Genomic DNA, 21687 nt, shown 5'->3' on the forward strand with positions numbered 1-21687 from the left:
TAAGTATTTTTCAAGATTTTTCCAAGTTGTAAATTAAGATCACTGGAGTACATTTAACATGGAAATATTATTAATTTTTATTTAAAATTTTCATGTTTAATTCAGTGTATTTCTTGCTTTTTATTTAATTGTTTGTGAAAAAAATAGTTGTCTTTATATAACCTCAAACATTTCACATTCATTTTATAGCTCTAAACTCTCAATTGCACTGTTGTTTAACAATATTTGACTGCTCAGCTGATGAAAAGTCTTTCTGAAAAGTGGGCCATACCCAAGTAATGAAATAGTACACTTAAAAGTATTCTAGCCTACTAGTACACAGATACTTACTACAAGAATACTTAAAATATACTTGAACTTTACTTAGGCATACTTATTTTTTTTTTAGAAATTATATGTGACCATGGACCACAAAACCAGTCTTAAGTAGCACAGTATTTGTAGCAATAGCTAAAAATACATTGTGTGGGTCAAAATTATTGATTTTTCCTTTATGCCAAAAATCATTAGGATATTAAGTAAAGATCATGTTCCATGAAGATATTTTGTAAATTTCCTGTCGTAAATATATCAAAACTTAATTTTTGATTAGTAATATGCATTGCTAAGAACTTCATTTGGACAACTTTCAATTTTATATTTTGATTTGTTTGCACCCTCAGATTCCAGATTTGCAAATAGTTGTATCTCAGCCACATATTGTCCACACATCAATGGAAAGCTTTTTTATTCTTATTTATCTTCGGTTTTGTGGACCAGGGTAACATATAAGTAACTAGTTAGTTCAGCAAGGTGATACCATGTCTTCTAGATTACACATCTAACACCACATTACAAAAAAGTATACATAATTGTATTGCACAAGATCGTAAAAAAAGAACAGTCATTGCAGAATAAGACAACTGCATGAATTCCCATATTTAATACGCATGTAAAATTTAAAAATTTAAAAATCCGTGGAAACCACAAATTCAACCCCTTCAACAAAATATTTTGACAAGCCATATTTAAAAATGTATGTCGTTGCATTAGATACAACATATGTAATGTAGACATTTTTGCTCAACAGGTCTTTTTGGTGATTTTTATTAGATGTAAACCCAAACTTTTTTTTTAATGGAAGTACTTGAAAACTATGTGTTTGCTATTGTTCTTCCGAATAGCCTGTTATTTCATTGTTTTGTTTTGGGTTTTTTTATTTTGCCAATAGTGCTTTTTGATTCCTCTTATATTAAGTATGATTAACGTTACAGTTGCATGTGTCTGTGAATATTCTAGCTGCTCCTCATCATTCGGCTCACAAAGGGTTAACTGCTGCGGTAAACCGCTGCGCGCTCCCGTGCGAGCTTCCCATTGGCTGCGCGGCGGCAGCGCGCTCCGTTAATCAGCTGCAAGAGCGGCTGAGTTCATCTTCTCACACGCGCTATAGGGATGGCATTGCCACACACAGCAGGGCAACACAACACAACACATGAGGAGCATGCACACAGCAAACATCCCATCAGCTTTAGACATTGATCCTGGCAGCAGCACTGACAGCACCTGACCTCTGCAGCATCAGCACCAGAAGAAGAAGCTGATCATTCCTTCTCTCAGAAACTGAAAGCAGTAGCACATCATCATCACAACAGTAGGAGGCGAGCAGATCACATCATGCACTGGACTTTCCTCGCGTACATACTTAGATCTGTTTCCTAAACCACACTGGGAATGGACAGCTGTCTCTGATCTTAATCAGCAGAGCTTTTTCACGACACGTTGGACTGATAAAAAAAAGTTCTGTGCTCGTTTATTTATATACGCACACATTCCTTTACACTAGGAAAGTGTCGCACTTGCGTTTTCTTTTCTATTATGGCTATCTAACGCCTGTAGCTGTGTATTTCAAAACTAAAAGGCATACTATTTACGCGTTTTGAAAGTAAAATAATATTAGGATACTTTGATTTAAGATTTTAGTTAGCGCGTCACTTTTTGGTAAGTTTCCTAAACTGACAATTCTTAGTCAGATTTGGCTCACAAGCTGTCACGTAAGACAGTCAGATCATTCATATATTGGAGGATATGGTTAAACAATACGCTTTTGAGGAAGTTTACCTTTAAAAAACATAATCTCGGATTCGTCAGGAAAGCTTGGAGCGCTTGAAACTTTTCCGCGTAAAAGCGCACGGGACGCGCCAAGAGGCGGCGGTCTGCGAGCACCACCATCACCAACCCTCTAAAAGCAGCACTTCTCTCCTCTGAAAGCAGAAAACAAGACGTAGAATGGCTGATGAGCTTGTTTCCATCACTAATGGGATTGTGCTGCTGTGATTTGTCGGACCGGAGGGAAGGTTGATCCACATACACTCGGTTGGTGCAGCATCGCGGTGCGCGCTCGGGGATGATCAGGATCTTCCCGGATTTCAGTGTTCAGGTGACGGCGGCGGCGGCTGCAGGTGCGGGAGCCGGTGGAGGGATGCCGGCTGCGTCCAGAGTCCCGGGAGCTACTAACGGGAACCCGCAAAACGTCCAAGGCTTGACGTCTTACCAACAAAGGTACGCTGACTAAACGCAAAACATGTTTTTTGTTTTCACGTTTCATACTATTCATGTCATATTTGTTGCGTCCATTCACATTCACCGTTAACAGGTTTATATATAAGCAATACTGGATTTCCCTGGAGGTTGCTGAAGGTATAAACTTAGATTCTTAACATCTCAGTTTCACTGAGATCCCGGGCTTTGCTTCATTTATCAAACACAAAAACGCCACACGATATAAAGCCAGCCGTTTATTGAAGCTGTAAAGTTTTACAATGTGTCAAATTCCAGAACACACACACTGAGAAGTATAGAAAAGCCATATTGTGATTTATAGTCAATATAAATGCTTTGCATTCATATTTATCATGCAAATAAACATATTTTCAATCGTATTAAATATTTAAAGTGATTGTGATCCTTCCAAAACTGGCATTGTCAACTATTTCAATGCACAAAAAACTCACTTAAGAACTAATTATCTGAAATTATTCATTTAAAGTGATAACCGCATACAATAATCAATGCATAATTCTTTTACAAAAGATATTTTAAATAATTAGTTGCAAACTTTAATCACCGAAGACAAGAAAACACCACTAAATCACACGGAGTGTGACTTAGATTTATACAAATAGACATTAAGTCTTTATAAACTTAGTACAAAATGATAAACAGACTTTTGCCATTCATTTTTCACATAAATTCACACAGTTTTCATCATCTACTAAAGCTAGGCGGTGGACTGGCGTTAATGGATGTGAATGTTCTGATTGTTAGTATATCAGCAGAATCATGTGCACACATGCTTACATATACTGTCACGTTCAATTAAACAGTCTGTTTAGAGCACAACACAATGAACAGGACATTAAATGGGGTGGCTGTCAGCTCATGACCTTGACAGGTCACAGGTTCTAATGCACATCAAAAAACAGGCCTTTATTTATGTCAAGACGGATTTGTTTAGAAAAATAAAAATAATGCATTGAATATGCATTAGTGGAAAACAATGCATTGAATAGTGCACGTTTTTTTCAGATGCATTATTTGTATATCTAACATATGGACATTGCATATGAGGTATCTCTTTTATATCTTTATTTTATTTATTTTTATTTTTTTCACTTTTAGTGCTTTGACACATTACCTGTTTCAAAATAATTTAGTCTCAGACTGAACATCAACTTGCCATAGATTTTGACAGCTGTCAATCATATTATTCGACATGTTACAGAAAATATGAATGGAAACATCAGCATGCAAACGATTAAAAGCTGTCACGAAGCGATTTCTCCAACCCTTTGGTTGATGCATCAGAAACAACCTGTATATTCCCCATAAACTCAAACTATTTCCAACTACAACTGAGTGGCGTTGTTGCGCCGGCAGGAGAGGGAGATGAGAGGGAGAGAGAGGCAGGAAAAAAGCTGAAAAATGCGGACAAACATACAGGGAAGAAGCGGCTGTGTTCGAGGGGCACATCGTGCTGCAAAAGCCCCTCTCTTGCACTGATTCCTGCCTTCGTTTACCCAGCGAGGACAGCCGCCGGATCGTACGAGCGTCCCCGGGTTTCCTCACACTTTATTGGCATGCCTTTGGATCTCAGTGTCGGCTGGTCTCGCTCCCGTCTGAACGCGTCTTAACGCACGGAGACACGGGGACGAGCGCTCCGGTACCACCGATGGCGTTGCTTAAATGCTCGCGGTTCCGCTGTCAGCTGCTCGTCGCGTGAAATCCGGAGGAAAAAAGTGTAATTAATAATTGCAGGAAGATGGCGCCCACCAAGCCCAGCATTCAGCAAGACCCTTCCAGAAGAGAACGGTAAACGCTCGGTTTGTTGTGTGTCTGTGGAAACGCGTGCGCTGACGGGCATTTTGGACTGAGATGTGAAACTTTGCCCTTTCCGCAGGAGTGTGTGTGAGGGGTTGGGTAACAGGTATACACGCTGACACAAGCCGCGAGTGTGTGTGTTTTTGCTGTGAGTGTGTGTGTGTTCAGAGAGAGAGTGTGTGTGTGTTTTGGTGGACAGAGGACATGACCGTTGAATGTGTTCAGCGTGTGTCGCGCTGCTGGCAGGTTTCGCGGGAAATTTGTGAACGTTCGAACGCGACCATGTTGCAGCGTTGTATCCGCTCGCCGTTTGTTTTCGCGGCATTAGGCCAATCTGAGTAAAACACACTGTTTACTGATGTGAAATAATGTGCGCCAGGCTGCTGTTTGAGGAAGTTTCGGTGTAGAATGGTGTGGATTTGAGTCCTGTGTTGAATCAGAAACTCTTGATGCGGATTTGAGCAGTAATTTGCACTTTGGAAATAACAGTAGTTGATCACAAGACTAGTCATATACTCTAGTGAAAGGATGTTGCTGAGTATCTACTCAGGTGTTTAACACTTACATTACAGGTGCATTTTTATATCTTTAGATGTTTGATACAGTAGGGTGCATGCTAAAATATAGATTTTTGGTTGTTGTAGTATTGCTTATTGAGTAGTTGAGATTTCCTGGTGCCTTTTACACATGACAGGTGGTGCACTAAATTCATTTGTCAGATCGATAGATCTGAAATTGTGATACAGGACTATTTTGAAGCAGATGTTTGAGAAACCCTTGAGGAGGAATAATTCATCTAGTTATAAAATTGCTGTCGTAGTTAGATAATTTATAGATTATAAATCTATTGTGTATGGGAATGTTTAAATGCTGTTACTTTATTACATGTTCATCAGCCTTTTTACACTTAGATGGCAGGTGGTGGTGCACTAAATTCTGCAATTATGAAATTATTTGATCTGTAGATCTGAAATTGTGATAATATGTGCGTAAAGCATCAAGTGGCTCTTTGAGGACTGTTACCTGTATTTATCAAATGTTCATAGTTGTTTCATCTAAGGATTACTTTTGTTCATCTGAAAATTTACTATGACTATATTTTAGGTGGGTGTTGTTGTGTTGCTGAGTATTGCATATGCATCTTTAGATGACAGGTGTTGCGCTGAATTAATCTGCAGTTATGAGATTACTAATGATCTGAAATTGCAACAAGGTTGTGTATTATTTACACTAGTCAGATACGTGTCGTTTTCTTTATGATCAACTTTTTTTATTTCAAATGCAACATTTTGTTTGTTTAGATGACAAGTTGCTGTCAGATTGTGTTTAGTATATCACAGGTTCTTCTTACATAAACTCATGCGAACAATAGGTATTTTAGGTATTTTTTTCTGCTTAGCTTTCAGGAGTATTAAATTAGGCAGCACTGATTCACGCCGCACTGCGTGCGTCTGCGTGCGGCGTACAGCTTGTTGAACTAATGTTAAATTGTATGCAATAATTCACCTGCAGTGTGTGTACAAAATATCAGCCGTAGAGCCAGTGACATTTTACAATGTAAACACGGCCCGATTCATATACTGTAGCGTGCAACTCCACGAGATTGTGTGTGTGTGCCTGACCGGACTGTGAATGGTTATCATTAGCAAGCTTGACAAAACTCTCAACGAGCTCGATTATTTTATAATTCCCACTCGGAACGCGCAGATTACACTAATGCACCTACGCCTAAATAGGCCACGACGTTAGAATTATATTCCACCCCCTGCCAGTCATAACAGCAGGAGATGTTTATGCTAAGTCAGTCTGCAGTAATCTTTCTGGCGGGAGCGTATTTGTGTGCCATTCCGAGCATATCGCAGAGATAGGAATCTTGAAGATGGAATTAATTTTGAGGGGGGGAAACTTCATAGCCAGTGCATGAGTGCTTCCTTTATCACCTGTTTCCGACCGGCATTCTGAAGGGCTAAATTGCACTCTGTGATTCGTTATGTGGCTCCACTTGAGAGTTGAACCGAATAACACTGGGGCTGAAATTCTCAAGGAAGGTTTGGGAGTTTATTTTTTAATGCAGTGCTGTTTACTAGCGCTGTAGTAGCGAGGGTTGGGAAGGGAGGGATTGTGCTCTTGGGCGAAGCAACTCTGAAGGAGTTGGACGCGAATTCACAGAGAGAGAGAGATTGGTTGGCGTGAATTTATACACAACACTAAACACAAAGTTGGCTTTGTGTTGGAGAAAGCAATGCCTCCCTCCCTCACTGTGAGCAAACAAAAGTGCTAAATTGTTCCATTTCCTCTCCTACGGTGCAGCAGTGGATCCATAGATTGAGAGCCGAGCTGTGGCATTGTGAAATGCTTGGGGTTTATTTGGTGTTGCATTATAACGTATCGTCTCTCTAATGGCTTGTATATCAACAGGTCCATTAACAAGACGCCGTATGCGATGCATATCGCTTCCCTTTGCAGGTTAAAAATGCAAATGAATGTATAAAGGAAAGTCTATATCTTATGCTTTTGCGCCGTCGATTGTTTTAAATGGGCCTGCATTAATGATAATACAATTAACTAGAAATTTCACTATAGCATGTCAACTTCTTGAAAGTATTTCACATCAGCTCCCCATGTAAATTATGAAAATGGGCCTGTTTGTTATTATAATCACATTCCGACATGTTGCTGTTCATTGTAATAATCCTTTGATGTGAAATTATGAATATCAGCATCTCGCTAAACGCTCAGGAGAGTCAGTGTGCTGTGCTCGTGATTATTTTTTATTCCCAAATCACCGAGTATTAGATATGCGTATGTTTATGGTGGATACAAAGCGGCGATGTTCTCCGAATGCCAGAGAGGCAGTCAGCCCAAGCTGAGCTATACCATCACACAAAGGACGCACCAATTCCACCCGTTGATTCGCCGGCATGGAACGGAGGCAAATAAGCAATTCTGATGTGTATTTATCACAATTAAGAGGGATTTCCAGCCCCCATCTGTGGCTGGTGCTCGGCGTGTTGTGCGGTGATTACCGCGGCTCTCGCCAGCCGCCACTCGTCTCTGTTATTGTGAAGGTCAGAGCAGAGAGACAGACATAAAGAAGATGCATCCCGCAAAGGTAATCGTGCAGTCTCTCGATGCATTACTGCACGGCTCATGGCGTGAGAGCTTGTGAGATGTATACCTCTCTTCGTCTGAGCTGAGGTGTGTGAATGTTCTTTTAGTTTGGGTTTTTATGGACATATCTGTGAATCAGTTGTAGGTGGAACAGTGCAATGAATCACTGTGTGACCTTTTTCATTTTTGCCTTTGTGTGTATATATACTACACTATATTACACTTTTTATTCCAGTGAAAGGCAATTTCCACCATTTTTGTCCAAGAACATATTTATTCAACATATGTTGATGTACTGTGACAGGGTGCTGCAAAAGTGGTATGTATTTTTGCACTTTATGGGGTAAGCTGTCACAATGGAACCTGCCATTAAATGGCAAAATACAGGCTTTTTTAGCAAAATTCAAACTGTAGATAATTATATAACAAAACAATTCATGAAACAGTAATGTAAAATGTGCAAAATACCATCAGAGATGACAGCTTGTCCAACCTGACACTGAAAATCCTGAAAAGTTTTTTAGGGCTGCAAAACGATTAGTTGCGATTAATCGATTCAAAATAAAAGTTTATGTTTACATACTATATGTGTGTGTACAGTGTATATTTATTATGTATATATAAACACACACACACACACACATATATATATATATATATATATATATATATATATATTTATATATTTAAAAAAATATTTGTATGTACACTATATAAATCTAAATGTTTTTTCTAATATATTTTTATTTAATATATATATGTATGTGTATGTATTTATATATACATAATAAATATACACCATAAACACGCATAAAGTATGTACACAAACTTTTCTTTTGAATCGATTAATCACGACTAATCGTTTTGCAGCCCTATTGATGAGTCTCATCTAAATGTATGTCAGTGTGGTTTTGTTTGTTTTCAACAGTAAATATATGATGATATTGGATATTTTGGTGTGGAGGACAGAAATTCTCAAAAATACTTTCTAATTTATTTGATAGTTCATCCAAAAATAAATATTCTCATTATTTACTCACCTTCATGTTGTTGCAAACTTGCATGAATTTCTTTCTTCTTTTCAACACAAAAGATGATATTTTAAATAATGTTGGTAACCAAACAGTTGCTGGTAGCCATTGACTTCCATAGTATTTTTTCCCCCCATAATATGGAAGTCAATAGTGTGTATTGACGCACTTCATGGGTAAGTTATCACAATGATTCCTGCCATTAAATGGCCAAATACAGGCTTTTCAGCACAATTCGAACAACAAATAATTATATAACAAAAATGAATGAAACAGTAATGTAAAATGTGCAAAATATGATCAAAGATGACAACTTGTCCAACTTGACACTGAAAAATGCTGAAAAGTTTTCATTAGTGACTCTCATCTAAATGTACGTCAGTGTGGTTAGTTTGTTTTCAACAGTAAATATATGATGATATTGGATATTTTAGTGTAAAGGACAGAAATTTCCAGAATTATTCTAATTTAATTAATAGTTCATCCAAAAATGAAAATTGCCCTCATATTGTTGCGAACTTGCATACATTTCTTTCTTCTGTTCAACACAAAAGAAGAAATTTTAAATCATGTCGATAATCAAACAGTTGCTGGTAGCCACTGACTAACAGTATATAATTTTTTCCACACTACGGAAGTAAATGGTGTGTATTGACACACTTTATGGGGTAAGCTGTCACAATGGAACTTGCCATTAAATGGCAAAATACAGGCTTTTTAGCAAAATTCAAACTGTAAATAATTATATAACAAAACAATTAATGAATCCGTAATGTAAAATGAGCAAACTATCATCAAAGATGACAACTTGTCCAACTTACCACTGAAAAATGCTGAAACATTTTCATTAGTGACTCATCTAAATGTACGTCAGTGTGGTTTAGTTTGTTTTCAACAGTAAATATATGATTATGTTGGATATTTTAGTGTGGAGGACAGTAATTCTCAAAATTGTTCTAATTTAAAAGGATAGTCCATCCAAATATTAATTTTGTCATCATTTACTCACCCTCATGTCCCTCATGTTGTTGCAAACTTGTATACATTTCTTTGTTCTGTTCAACACAAAAGAAGATATTTTAAATCATGTCGATAACCAAACAGTTGCTGGTAGACATTGACTTTGCAATGATACCTGCCATTAAATAGCCAAATACAGGCTTTTCAGCATAATTTAAACAGTAAATAACCATACAGCAAAAAAACAAATCATGAAACAGTAATGTAAACCGTGCAAAATATAATATAATCAAAGATGACAACTTGTTTTCAACTTGTTTTTTGTTTGTTTTCAAAAGTAAAAATATGATTACATTGGATATTTTAGTGTGAAGGACAGAAATTCTCAAAATTATTCTAATTTAATTGATAGTTCATTCAAAAATGAATGTCATCATGGAACAGTAATGTAAACTGTGCAACATATGATCAAAGATGACAACTTGACACTGAAAAATGCCTAAATGTCTAAATGTACGTCAGTGTGGTTTAGTCTGTTTTCAACAGTAAACATATGATGTTATTGGATATTTTAGTGTGGAGGACAGAAATTCTCAAAATTGTTCTAATTTAATGGGATAGTCCATCCAAAAAAGAAAAAAATGTTGGTACCAAACAATTGCTGGTAGCCATTGACTTCCATTGTATTTTTCCCTACTATAGAAGTCAATGGCTACCAGCAATTGTTTGTTTACCAACATTCTTAAAATAAACTTTTGTATTCAACAGAAAAAAAGTTTTTTGGATGAGCTGTCCCTTTAAGATCATTTTAAACCATTTGAAACCAGCATACAAAATCATTGTAACTGGACGTTTGATTGTGACAACTAGCCCTGGTTTCCCCTGTGCTGATTGCTGATGTCTCTATATGTTTCAGAGGACTCTAGGCAGTACATACATGCCTTTTTATGCCAGAGAGAAGAGATCAGAGACGATCGTGCTCTAGGCGGCTAAAGTGTTGCTTCTGAATGTCACAGGTTTTGTTATGGTTTGCGGCTGCGGTAAAAACCCGAGCTCCCCTTCTACGCGTTTAATGTCCACAGTGGTTTTAAGACCTTCATTTAGTATCTGGCTCTAAAGACAGATGTTCTGCCCGCTGACTCCCATCTGCTTCTTTGGTTTGGCTGTGCCGCGATCATCTAATGCTAGCAGCAAGCGTTGCCCTTTACTCGCCCCCTCTAGTGTTCCAGCAGCACTTCTGAGCTCGGACAAACTCCACGGCGCTTCCAGAATACATGTGTAATCCTCCTATATATGCATTGGCAAAGAAAATGGATTTAAATGCATTGGATTTGGGTTTGGATTTGCACATATTTGTGCACGTTGAACAATGCCTTTATCGTTTTGATTTGAAGATGTTGCCACTTTTCTCTACATTGAAAGCTTGTGTTAGATTTGGATGCGAGACGGTTTTTCCAGAGCTGTGTTTAGGGTTGGAACTTGGACATTCAGAAAAGAAGCACATTACCACTCAAATACACTTAGGCTACTCTTGTTTTTCCCTGAATACTACAATATATAGCAAATCTCAACGGCTTGATTGTTTTTATCATTGCAAAATGTAAACAATGTTTTCGCCCACCAATATATTTATATAGCACTTTATCCACATACTACAATATACTCACAAAATCGATGCATATACACTGTATAGCAAATCTTGCCTGCGTGTTTTGACTTGATTTGACAAATTGTAAATTATATTATTGGCCAGTGGTATATTAATGTTTTACATCCAACTTTCTCCACATATATCACAAAACTGTATTACTGACCAGCAGTATTTTTGCACATATTTTTTGTGTTTAGTACATCCAACTTTATTCGCATACATAAATTATGCATGCAATAAATAAAGGGATACAGTAAATATCAACTTGTAAAATGTAAACTATATTATTGGCCAGAAATATTTTTATATATTATTTAAAGCGGGTGTAAAACAAGGTATACTGTGAAAAAAAAAAAGTGTAGAAATAATTTTCACTCAGAAACTACTATAGTAACATTTACAAAAAAATTACAAAAATGGAAAAAATGAATAATAATAAAAAAAAGAATATATATTTATATATATATATATATATATGTATATGTGTATGTGTGTGTGTGATATATGAATATATATATATATATATATATATATATATATATATATAAGAGTTCATTATTTGCAAAATAACTCAGTTTTTAACAATTTTCAAAAATCATGTTTTTTCACTGTGCTTTCCAATTAATCTCAATCAAACTGCAGGGGGGTTATTTTGATTAAACTAAAAAAATAACTAAAAAATACAGCTAACTAACACAATAAAACGATAAAAACAAGATAACATAATAAAAAGCGTGATTTTTGAAAATTGTAAAAAACGGAGTTATCTGTTTTTGCAAATAAACTCTTCATTTTTGAAATTACTTAGCTAAAATATATATTTATTTACATTTTTAAAGAGTTTTTCGAAATTTCACATTTAATTCAACCTGTTAAGCGCATTATGCTTCCTGTGAGAAAATATAATATGAATAAAATGTATAAATTTATTACACAAAGTTTCCATCTGAATATTCTTTAATATGTCATATTACGGAAGAAAATTTAATTGTAAAACATATTCCAATAATCTGCTATATTTACTTAAAAACAAACAAATAAAAATAAATAAATAGATGTTGCATTACAGAAGTTAGATGTGTTTTGCATGCTATTTAATGTCATTTTATATAGTAGCTCCTCTTATCAAGAAGCAATTTGATCATCCGCACCTGCACAGCCCTTGTTGGCCATCCCAAGTTTTGTGTGCGAAATTACAATTGATTATTCCTGTTTGGCAGAAGATCCGCTAGAAAACACAGCCCGCATCACTCGACACGGGCCGCCCTCGCTCCTCACGGTAATACCCGCTGCACATCCCGATAAATAAATTTGGTGGCGCATATGCTCGCTAGCCCACCTGTCAGTTTAATAAGCGAATGTCATAGCTGTGATTTGGCTGTAAATGGAGGTAAGCCCCCATCACCTCGTCTCACAAAGGAGCTACAGCACGCCGAGGTATTTTCTCTATAGCATTCCTTACGCATGTCGTCACCTAAAGAAGCCCCCTTTGCGGGGATTTACTGACTGCTTTTGTGCCGGCGTTTTCCCAGGCTTATCACCGGGTACACTCATCTAAAGCAGCACCGCAGGACGCTGTGTCAGCCACTTCTGTGTCTCCTGCCACTTCCTGTGCTTTGACGTACCAAAGGCAAACTTTTTGAATTGATAATATATCTGTCCGTGTGTGGTGTGTAATGGAGTAACAGTAGGTCTTTCGTCAGGGAAAGGCTAAAATTAGCTCACAGTCCTGACAAATGAAGGCCTTTCCAGCAGCAGACTGTGGGAAAAGGTCAAATTGCTTATTGATACTGTACAGCACAATAGCCATCAGCTAAAGTAAACACACAGCCTTGCAAGAGTAAAGAGTATTTTTGAGGGAAATATGAGATACTTGTGCTATATTTACCATTATAAAACGGATAGTTCTGCTCCTTGATTCTGATTGGTTGAGCCGTGTTCTAAGCTGTTGTAAATTACTCTACAAACTTACACCTTTGTTTATGTCTGTGTTGCTCGGCAACTACTTTGTTGCAACCACAATCGTTTCTGTGGAAATACATTGTTTTGGTGGTAGAATAATGTTTTTATTAATATTATTACACTTTATTTACTCTTGTTGTATTTTGTGAAACCTTGCTACGTATATGGAATAACCGTTTTATAAATGCAATAAGCCCTGTGAAGCTGTGGTTTCCGACAAAGGGGGTTTTAGGCACTCCGCTTCACATCTGTCTGTCTATCTGTCTGTCATTCTATCGTTCTATCTATCTTTCTATTGTTCACTCTATTGTTCTGTCATTCATTACGTCATTCTATTCGGTTGTTGTAATTATCTATCTGTCTATCTATCTATCTATCTATCTATCTATCTATCTATCTATCTGTCTGTCTATCTGTCTGTCTGTTCTATCTGTCTGTTGTTCTATCGTTCTGTCTATCTGTCATTCTGTCATTCTATTTATCTTTCTGTCGTTCTGTCGTTCACTATATCGTTCTATTGTTCGTTACGTCATTCTGTCTATTCAGTCGTAATTATCTATCTATCTGTCTGTCTGTCTGTCTGTCTGTCTGTCTGTTGTTCTATCTTTCTATCTGTCATTCTATCATTCTATTTATCTTTCTGTCGTTCTATCTATTGTTCACTATCGTTCTATCGTTCGTTACGTCATTCTATCTATTTAGTTGTTGTAATTATCTATCTATCTATCTGTTTTATCGTTCTATTGTTCTGTCGTTCACGCTATCGTTCTATCATTCGTTACATCATTCTATCTATTCAGTCGTTATAATTATCTATCTATCTATCTATCTATCATTTTATCATTCTATCTGTTGTTCTATCTTTCACTCTATCATTCTATCTATGGTTACATCATTCTATCTATTCAGTCGTTATAATTATCTATCTATCTATCTATCTATCTATCTATCGTTCTATCCTTCTGTCGTTCTATCTATCGTTTTATCTATGTCGTTCTGTCATTCTATCTATCGTTCTGTCGTTCTATCTATCGTTCACTTTATCATTCATTGTAATTATCAACCTATCATTTTATCATTCTATCTATCCATCGTTCTATCGTTCTATCTATCGTTCTGTCAATCATTCTGTCTATTGTTATACCATTCTATCATTTGTTCTATCTATCATTCATTCTAACTATTGTTCTATCATTCGTGACATCATTCTATCTATTCAGTTGTTGTATCTATCTATCTATCTATCTATTGTTCTATCATTCTGTCATTCTATCGTCGGTACTATTTTTATATCTATCATTCTTTCTATCGTACTATCATTCTGTCTATCACTACGTCATTTTATCTGTTCAGTTGTTATATGGATCTATCTATCATTCTATCGTTCTATCTATCGTTCTCTTGTTTTATTGTTCCATCCATCCATCCATCCATCATGCTATTAGTTCAGAATTAACTCTCAATTCACATGAATCACTTGAAAACCCTGAGTATTTTCCGTCGGTTTTATTAAAGCAGCTGTATACCACAAACAAGCTTTTTCATTGCCTCTTAATGATTTACAAACTAAGCTCAGGGGTTCACATTTGAAAGATTGGTTTTGGCAAGAGCGATAGAAATTCAATTTTGCTCATGAACAAGCGAGTCGTGTTTACGACATAACCGCGTATGCCGACATCTCGAGAGCTCTCCGCCGCCTTTCAGACGGTACTCAGAGAGCAGAAACGTATAGGACAGCTTTTGACGGAACAGAAAACAACTTTCCAGAAAGTGTACTTGAAATAGTTGAGGTTTTGTGAGGTCACATCCATTTTTCCCCCCTCTCTCTCTCTCCCATGTTATTTCATGGCTGCGCGGCTCTCTTCTTTTTAATTCTTTTCATCTCATTGTAGCCCCCTGTGTTTGAAAGTCTAGGTCAATAAGGATGGGCACATTGCGAATTTCATGATCTGTGTAGTGGAACAAATTGAAAGCAAAGCCTATATCAATCACGTTGAAGGCAGGGTTAATTGTTCCTGCTTCACAAGAACTGTGGACAGATAAAGGCGTAATGAAACACTTATGCCTCTGATGTGGGCACTCCCCAGGATGAAATGATAGAAAACAAAACAAATGTTTACTCATATAGTAATTACTTCGGTGCAAAAGTCAAAGAATGAGAAACACACTTTGATGTGCGTGTCCTTGAAAGAGCCTGATTTATTCCACCTGCATTCTGTGCCCTTCAACTTTCGTTATGTTATGATTTTTCCTGCATGGCATTGTGGGTAATCTCTCGTTCTTACAGGACTGTCTCGATTTGAGCACATACATGCTGCAGTGTGATCTTGGCTTGGATTGCTTTCTTGGAATTGTTTACATGCGTATACATTTTATAAATCCAGAATGAAATAGTAAACTGTAGAAAGTTGTAATGAAACAAATCACAAACGCGTGCGTGCATATTAATGCACGTTATGCATAATATGTCCTGGCTTAATGGTTTACATATTCCAAGGAAAAAAGATAATTCATAATCTTTCGTAATTTTTAATCAGAATGCAAATAAAGAATTGAAAGGTTGCGAAATTTGTTGACTATATTTTTTCATATTATTATGCCTTGGTATATGTGTTTTATTTAATATTTTTAAAATAAATTTGTTTATTTTATTGTTTAATTTTTCTTGAAAAACTGAAATAAATTGAATAATTTAGTCTGGCTGACACTTTTTTTTCCTTTTTTTAAGGTTTAATTTTTCTTGAGGTGTGTGTGTCCCTAAAAGGGCCTGAATTATTCCACCTGCATTCTGTTTTCTCCAACTTTCGTATGTTATGTTTTTTCTTCACGGCATTGTGGGTAATCTCCTGTTCTTACCAGAGAGTCTGGAGTTGAGCACAAAAACTGCACAAAATGGCAGATACATGCTGCATTGTGATGCAGACTTAAGTAGAAGATCTTAGCTTGCTTGGATCACGGATTGCTTTCTCAGAATTGTTTACTTGCATATTTATTGCATAAACCCAGACTGAAATGGTAAACTGCAGAAATTTGTAATAAAACAAATCGCGAACGCGTGCATGCATACTTAAGCGCGCTCGGGTATGATCGTGCATGCCTACAGCCCGCGCACATACTCAGACACACGTGTATGTATATTATATATACGTTCTCAGTATTTAGTTAATTGAACTCTAAAGTCCATGACAGCTATCACAACACAGTGGGTAATTCTGAAAATTAATGAGAATGATAATTCTTAAAAGACTGTTCCAGACTTTGCCCAAACTCATTAACTAAATCTCTCATTTAAATACATTCTAAAGACTTTCGGGAAAAAGAGAGAGGGGGAAAAAAGGAAAAACATTATTGCTATGTAAGCATTAACCCGATTTGAAAATGCTGAGATGCGGAATTTTATGGAAGACTGGAAGTCTATCAGTCTGTATTCCCGAACTGAAATCCTGCGCTAAACTCGTCTATCTGCTATAATACTGGACGATAAACCCAGTCACACAGTGAAGGAAAACAATCCATTGCCTCGCCTGGTTTATTTGTCCAGGGGTATAAATTTAGTTTAGAGTTGTTGATCTTAGTTTATTGTAAATCCTCTGTGACCCTCACATGTAAGCAGATCTCTTCCTTCACCTTTAAAACACAATAGTCATAGAAAGACCTCAATACCAAATTCAATTTTGTGATATTTATACAGCTAAGCTGTAAGTAACAAGTATTTTTTTCCTCTGTTTGTGTAGGTAAACATTTCAGTGGGTATATTTTTAAAGAAGAAGTCATTTCAACTCACTACAATAAAATATATTTGAATGAGTTGTACTTTTAAGTTGATCTAACTTGTGAGTTAAAATGACTTGTATTTTTAGGTTGATTTAAATTTTTTTAAAAGCAGCTGCTAAACTTAAGTTTTTAAGTTAAAACTGGTAAAAGCTTTTTACAGTGTATGAATGCTGTGAAAACGTATGAATGTAATACAGAGTTGGGAAGTATTTTACATTAGAGGAAGTTTATTAACAGTTTCCTGTGCTTGACTTGGAGAAATGTGTTTTAGCCTAGCCTAGCCTAGCCTAACGTGTTATCCTCTGTGACCCTCACATGTCTCTTCCTTTGGCTTTAAACCACAATAGTTAAAGAAAGACCTCAATAACAAATTCAATTTTGTGATATTTATACAGCTAAGCTGTAAGTAACAAGTATTTTTTCCTCTGTTTGTGTAGGTAAAACTGTTTACATAAGCACATAGTGAACATTTCAGTCGGTACATTTTTAAAGAATAAAACGCTTTAAGTGCATTTATTATTATAAAGATCCTGTTAAAAATAATAATGCAAGAAACATTGAAATTTTAAAAAACATTCCAAAATTCTGTTTTATTTACAACTTTGAAAAAAATATTTACAGTGTGTATTAAATTATGCTACACTGTAAAAAATTTCTCCAGTTTCAACTTAAAAACTTAAGTTCAGCAGCTACCTTAAAATTTTGTTAAAGCAACTTAAAAGTACAAGTAATTTCAACTCACTACAATAAAATATATTTGAATGAGTTGTACTGTTAAGTTGATTTAGCTTGTGAGTTGAAAGGACTTGTACTTTTAAGTTGATTTAACTAAACATTTTTTAAAAGCAGCTGCTAAACTTAAGTTTTTAAGTTGAAACTGGTAAAAGCTTTTTACAGTGTATGAATGCTGTGAAAACGTATGAATGTAACACAGAGTTGGGAAGTATTTTACATTAGAGGAAGTTTATTAACAGTTTCCTGTGCTTGACTTGGAGAAATTAGCCAAGCCTAGCCTAGCCTAACGTGTTATCCTTCCTGTGCTGATGATGTTGAAGTTTTATAGAGGAATGTGGCTGAATACTGAATCTGTATTCGGAAAGGTGTGGAAAACGAATAGGACGCTCTACAGAGCCACAAAAGGGACATGGTTAGCCGTTTGCTAGCTCGTATTTATTCCCTTAAGGGGTTCCGTTGTACACATCATTTCTTTTCCAAACACGGTATTCGGATTCAGGCACATCTGTAGGGTTTATAAAGTTCCTGATAGCTAAAGCTGATCTTTCTTGTTGTTATCGTCATCTTTGATGGCGTCTGTTAGATTACATTTCATATTTGGGTCGTTCCCTCTTTCTCTCCACAGAAATTACTGCTCAACTTCCTCTACAATTCTCTTCTGTCTTTACCTAAGAGACAAAAACTGAAATACTTTTACCTCAGAGACGGAAGAAGTGTCAGTGGTTAAAAATGTGGCTAATCGAAAGGTTGGAGTTTGGCGGTCAGGTCTGCGGAAGGGGTGGGAATTGGAGATCTGCTCAGGTCGTGATCTCGGTCCAGTATCGATGTCAACCCTCGTTTCTGTGTTGCCACAGGGATCTGCTGACTAGAGTTGGCAAATTTTGGTTAAAAAAAAGTTTTTTAGATTTCAGATCTTTTCTTTGACTGCTAAAGGCATGTAGAGACATGCATGTGTAAAAGGGATAAATGAAAATTGCATCATGATTTACTCGCCCATATGTTGGTCCAAACCTGTATAAGTTTTTTTCATCTGTAGATGGGAAAAGGAGATGTTTAGCAGTGCAAATTGCTGTTGTTCAGTAGTCCATACGACTTCTGCCCTGTATTTTAGTTCCTCTAAAGCCATACAATGGTGAGATTTTTTTTTTTTTGTTTGTTTGTTTGTCACACAAAGCTATTATATAATTTGGAATATAGCTTAGTATTCATATTAAGTATGTTTATGCTTCATTTATGGTGCTTTTTGCTGTTTTTGGTGCTTAAGACCAACAAATGTCATTCAATTTTGTTGCATTGACAAAAGCAGCATGAATATCCAGCCTAAAATCTGTTGCACGGAAAAAGAAAATACAGATTTTGGATGACTTTTTTTTTTTTTTTGTGCAAACTATTCCTTTAATGTTTAATTGCATACAATCACAGACATTTCTAAAGAAAATTTAGGAATGTTGCCAAATAAGTATTATAATATAATATAATATAATATAATGTAATGTACTGTAATAAAATGTAATATAATGTATTGTTTGTGTATTGCCAAATAAGGATTATAATATAGTGTAATTTAATATATGTAAATATATATATATATATAATATATATTTGTGAACTATTTCTTTAATGCTTATTTTAAAATAATACATTAAATCATAAACGTACCAAAAATATTGCCAAGTAAGGATTAATAATATAATATAATATAATATAATATAATATAAACATAGACATTCCAAAACAAATTGTTGCCAAGTTAGGATAATATCATATATTGTAATAAAATATAATATAACATAATAATATACTGTATAATAATATACTGTAATATAATATAATGTAATATATACATATATATATATGTATGTATATACATATATTTATATATATATATATATGTATGTATATATATATATATATATATATATATATATAATTACAAATAAAAATTAATTAAAATAATAATAAATAATTTTTATTTTTGAATTTTTAATTTAATGGTAACAGTTTACAATAAGGTATCACTTGTTAACATTAATGTATTAAATTAAATGTATGAACAATACACTATTTATTAATCTTTGTTAATGTAAGTTAATAAAAATAGTCATTCGTTGTTTGTTTATGTTAGTTAGTGCATTAACTATGTTAACAAACACAACTTTTAAAACATTTAAAAATGCTGAAATTAACATTAACTAAAATTAATAAATGCTGTAGAAGTATTGTTCATTCTTAATTCATGTTGACTAATGTAGTTATCTAATGTTAACTAATGAAACTTATTGTAAAGTATATTATATTTTAAAGTTACATTTTTCATTTAAAATGACCAAACCTGTTAAGCCCCAAATAGCGTTGTGTAAAGATGACAGGAAGTGCTGTATTGGCTTAAGATGGTGTAAATGTTGGACTCGTTCAGCCTGTGGTCAGACTAAGTCTTCGGGCGGGAGAGCGGCTGAGAGAAGGAGAGAGAGAGGATGGAAAGTGTGCTTCAGGCCAGGACTGAGGGAGCCTCTGGCTCAGTGTGTGTGTGCTGTGCGTCTTCCTCTGAACTCTCTCTCCGCTGTCAGATGTGTGTCTCGCCCAGCAGTCTTGATTTACCCCTTCAGTGCCCACTCAAACCCGTCTGAGAAATCCCCACAGAGCGCGGACCTCTCCGAATCACTGCGGTGCCTCAAAAAAAGTAATAAACTCATATTAGCTGTCTGTCTGTGAAGAGAGGATGTTGAACTTGTGTGTCCAGGACGTTAGTTGTGTACAAATGTTTATGCTTTTTTTTATTGCCATGGCTCTCAGACGTTTCCATTTGTTTGCAAGGCCTTTTTAAAGAGGCCATATCCTATACTTTCCATTTAATTTTTTCCTTAAGGACTACTTGTAAAGATTAATCAAGGTTTCCTGCAGTTTTTAAATTATTCTTGAAGACTTCTATATATAAATAACCATCAATTTCCCCATGGTCTGAATGGATTAAAGTGCGTCTGCGTAATTTCCCATTATATCAGTCTTTTAAAGTCAACATGAAATGAAAATTGACCATAAATATACGATTTTCTCATTTTATTGTGCACAGTTTTCATATTCCAAAGAAAACAATGTTTCATAGTCTTTCATAATGTTCCAATCAAAGTTTGTTTAATGTGGAATTTAACAAATGATTATTACTATTTTTATATATTCTATTATTATGTATATTGTTCTAAAAAATTCTATATATATATATATATATTTTTTTTTTTTTTTTTTTTTCATCAGCTGATTTTTATATTAATCCAGTTATCCAGTTATTTTAGAAAATGGAAATAGTAGTTAGCAATTTAATCTGGCTGCTTTTTTTTGTATCAGCTAATTTTTATAAACGTTTTTGTAATTGTTTTTATTTTATTACATTTTTCTTTAATTTATCTTAGAAAATTTATAGGTAAAATAGTTGAAGTATTTTAGTCTGATTTTCAGATTATTTTTTGCATCAGAGTTTTTAATTATTTTGTATTTTTTTATGTTTACATATTTCTTGAGTTCATTATTCTTAGAAAATTGAAGTTGAGTAATTTAGTCTGGGCGCCAGTTTTTTTTTTGGTTTGTTTGTTTTTTTCTGCATCAATTGATTTTATGTAATTTCATATTTTTTTGTTTTCAGTTGTTCTTCACTTTATCTTAGAAAATGTAAATAATTTGAGTAATTTAATTTAGCGTACAGTTGTTGTTATTTTTTGGCATCAGCTGATTTTTTAAATTATTTTTATGTTTACATATTTCTTGAGTTCATTTTTCTTAGAAAATTTTAATTTAGTAATTTAGTGCCTGTCTTTTTTTTTTTTTTTTTTTTTTTTTTACCTCAACTGATTTTATGTAATTTAATTTAAAAAAATTTTTTATTGTTGTTTTCTTTTTTTGGATCAGCTGATTTTTATATTTACATATTCTTAAATCTTGATCTTTAAAAATGTAAATTGAGTAATTTATTCTGACTGTCAGATTCTTTTTGCAACAGCTTTTTTTTTTTTTTTGCATCAGCTGATTTTATGTAATTTTATATTTTTTTAATTTAAATGGTTCTTGTTTTTTTGTTATCTTAGAAAATTGAAAAAATGTGAGTAATTTAATCTA

The 21687-nt window shown here is 34.9% G+C and overlaps 1 protein-coding gene across 4 annotated transcripts in view; it reads left to right on the top strand.

The window, feature by feature from the left end:
• Positions 1 to 1435: 1435 nt before the first annotated feature.
• LOC127179401 (neuronal PAS domain-containing protein 3) overlaps positions 1436 to 21687 on the top strand; it is a 390014-nt gene continuing 369762 nt past the window's right edge. For 2 of the 4 annotated variants that reach the window (XM_051132788.1, XM_051132789.1), the window contains exon 1: positions 1436 to 2538. In XM_051132788.1, the coding sequence (XP_050988745.1) occupies positions 2384 to 2538 (155 nt within the window). In that variant the 5' untranslated portion in view covers positions 1436 to 2383. Of the gene's footprint in view, positions 2539 to 3689; positions 4348 to 21687 lie in introns of those variants that run through there. The other 2 variants (XM_051132790.1, XM_051132791.1) reach the window with 1 other exon arrangement.

The sequence above is a fragment of the Labeo rohita genome, chromosome 17 (assembly GCF_022985175.1).
Source record: "Labeo rohita strain BAU-BD-2019 chromosome 17, IGBB_LRoh.1.0, whole genome shotgun sequence".
Classification (NCBI taxonomy): Eukaryota; Metazoa; Chordata; class Actinopteri; order Cypriniformes; family Cyprinidae; genus Labeo; species Labeo rohita.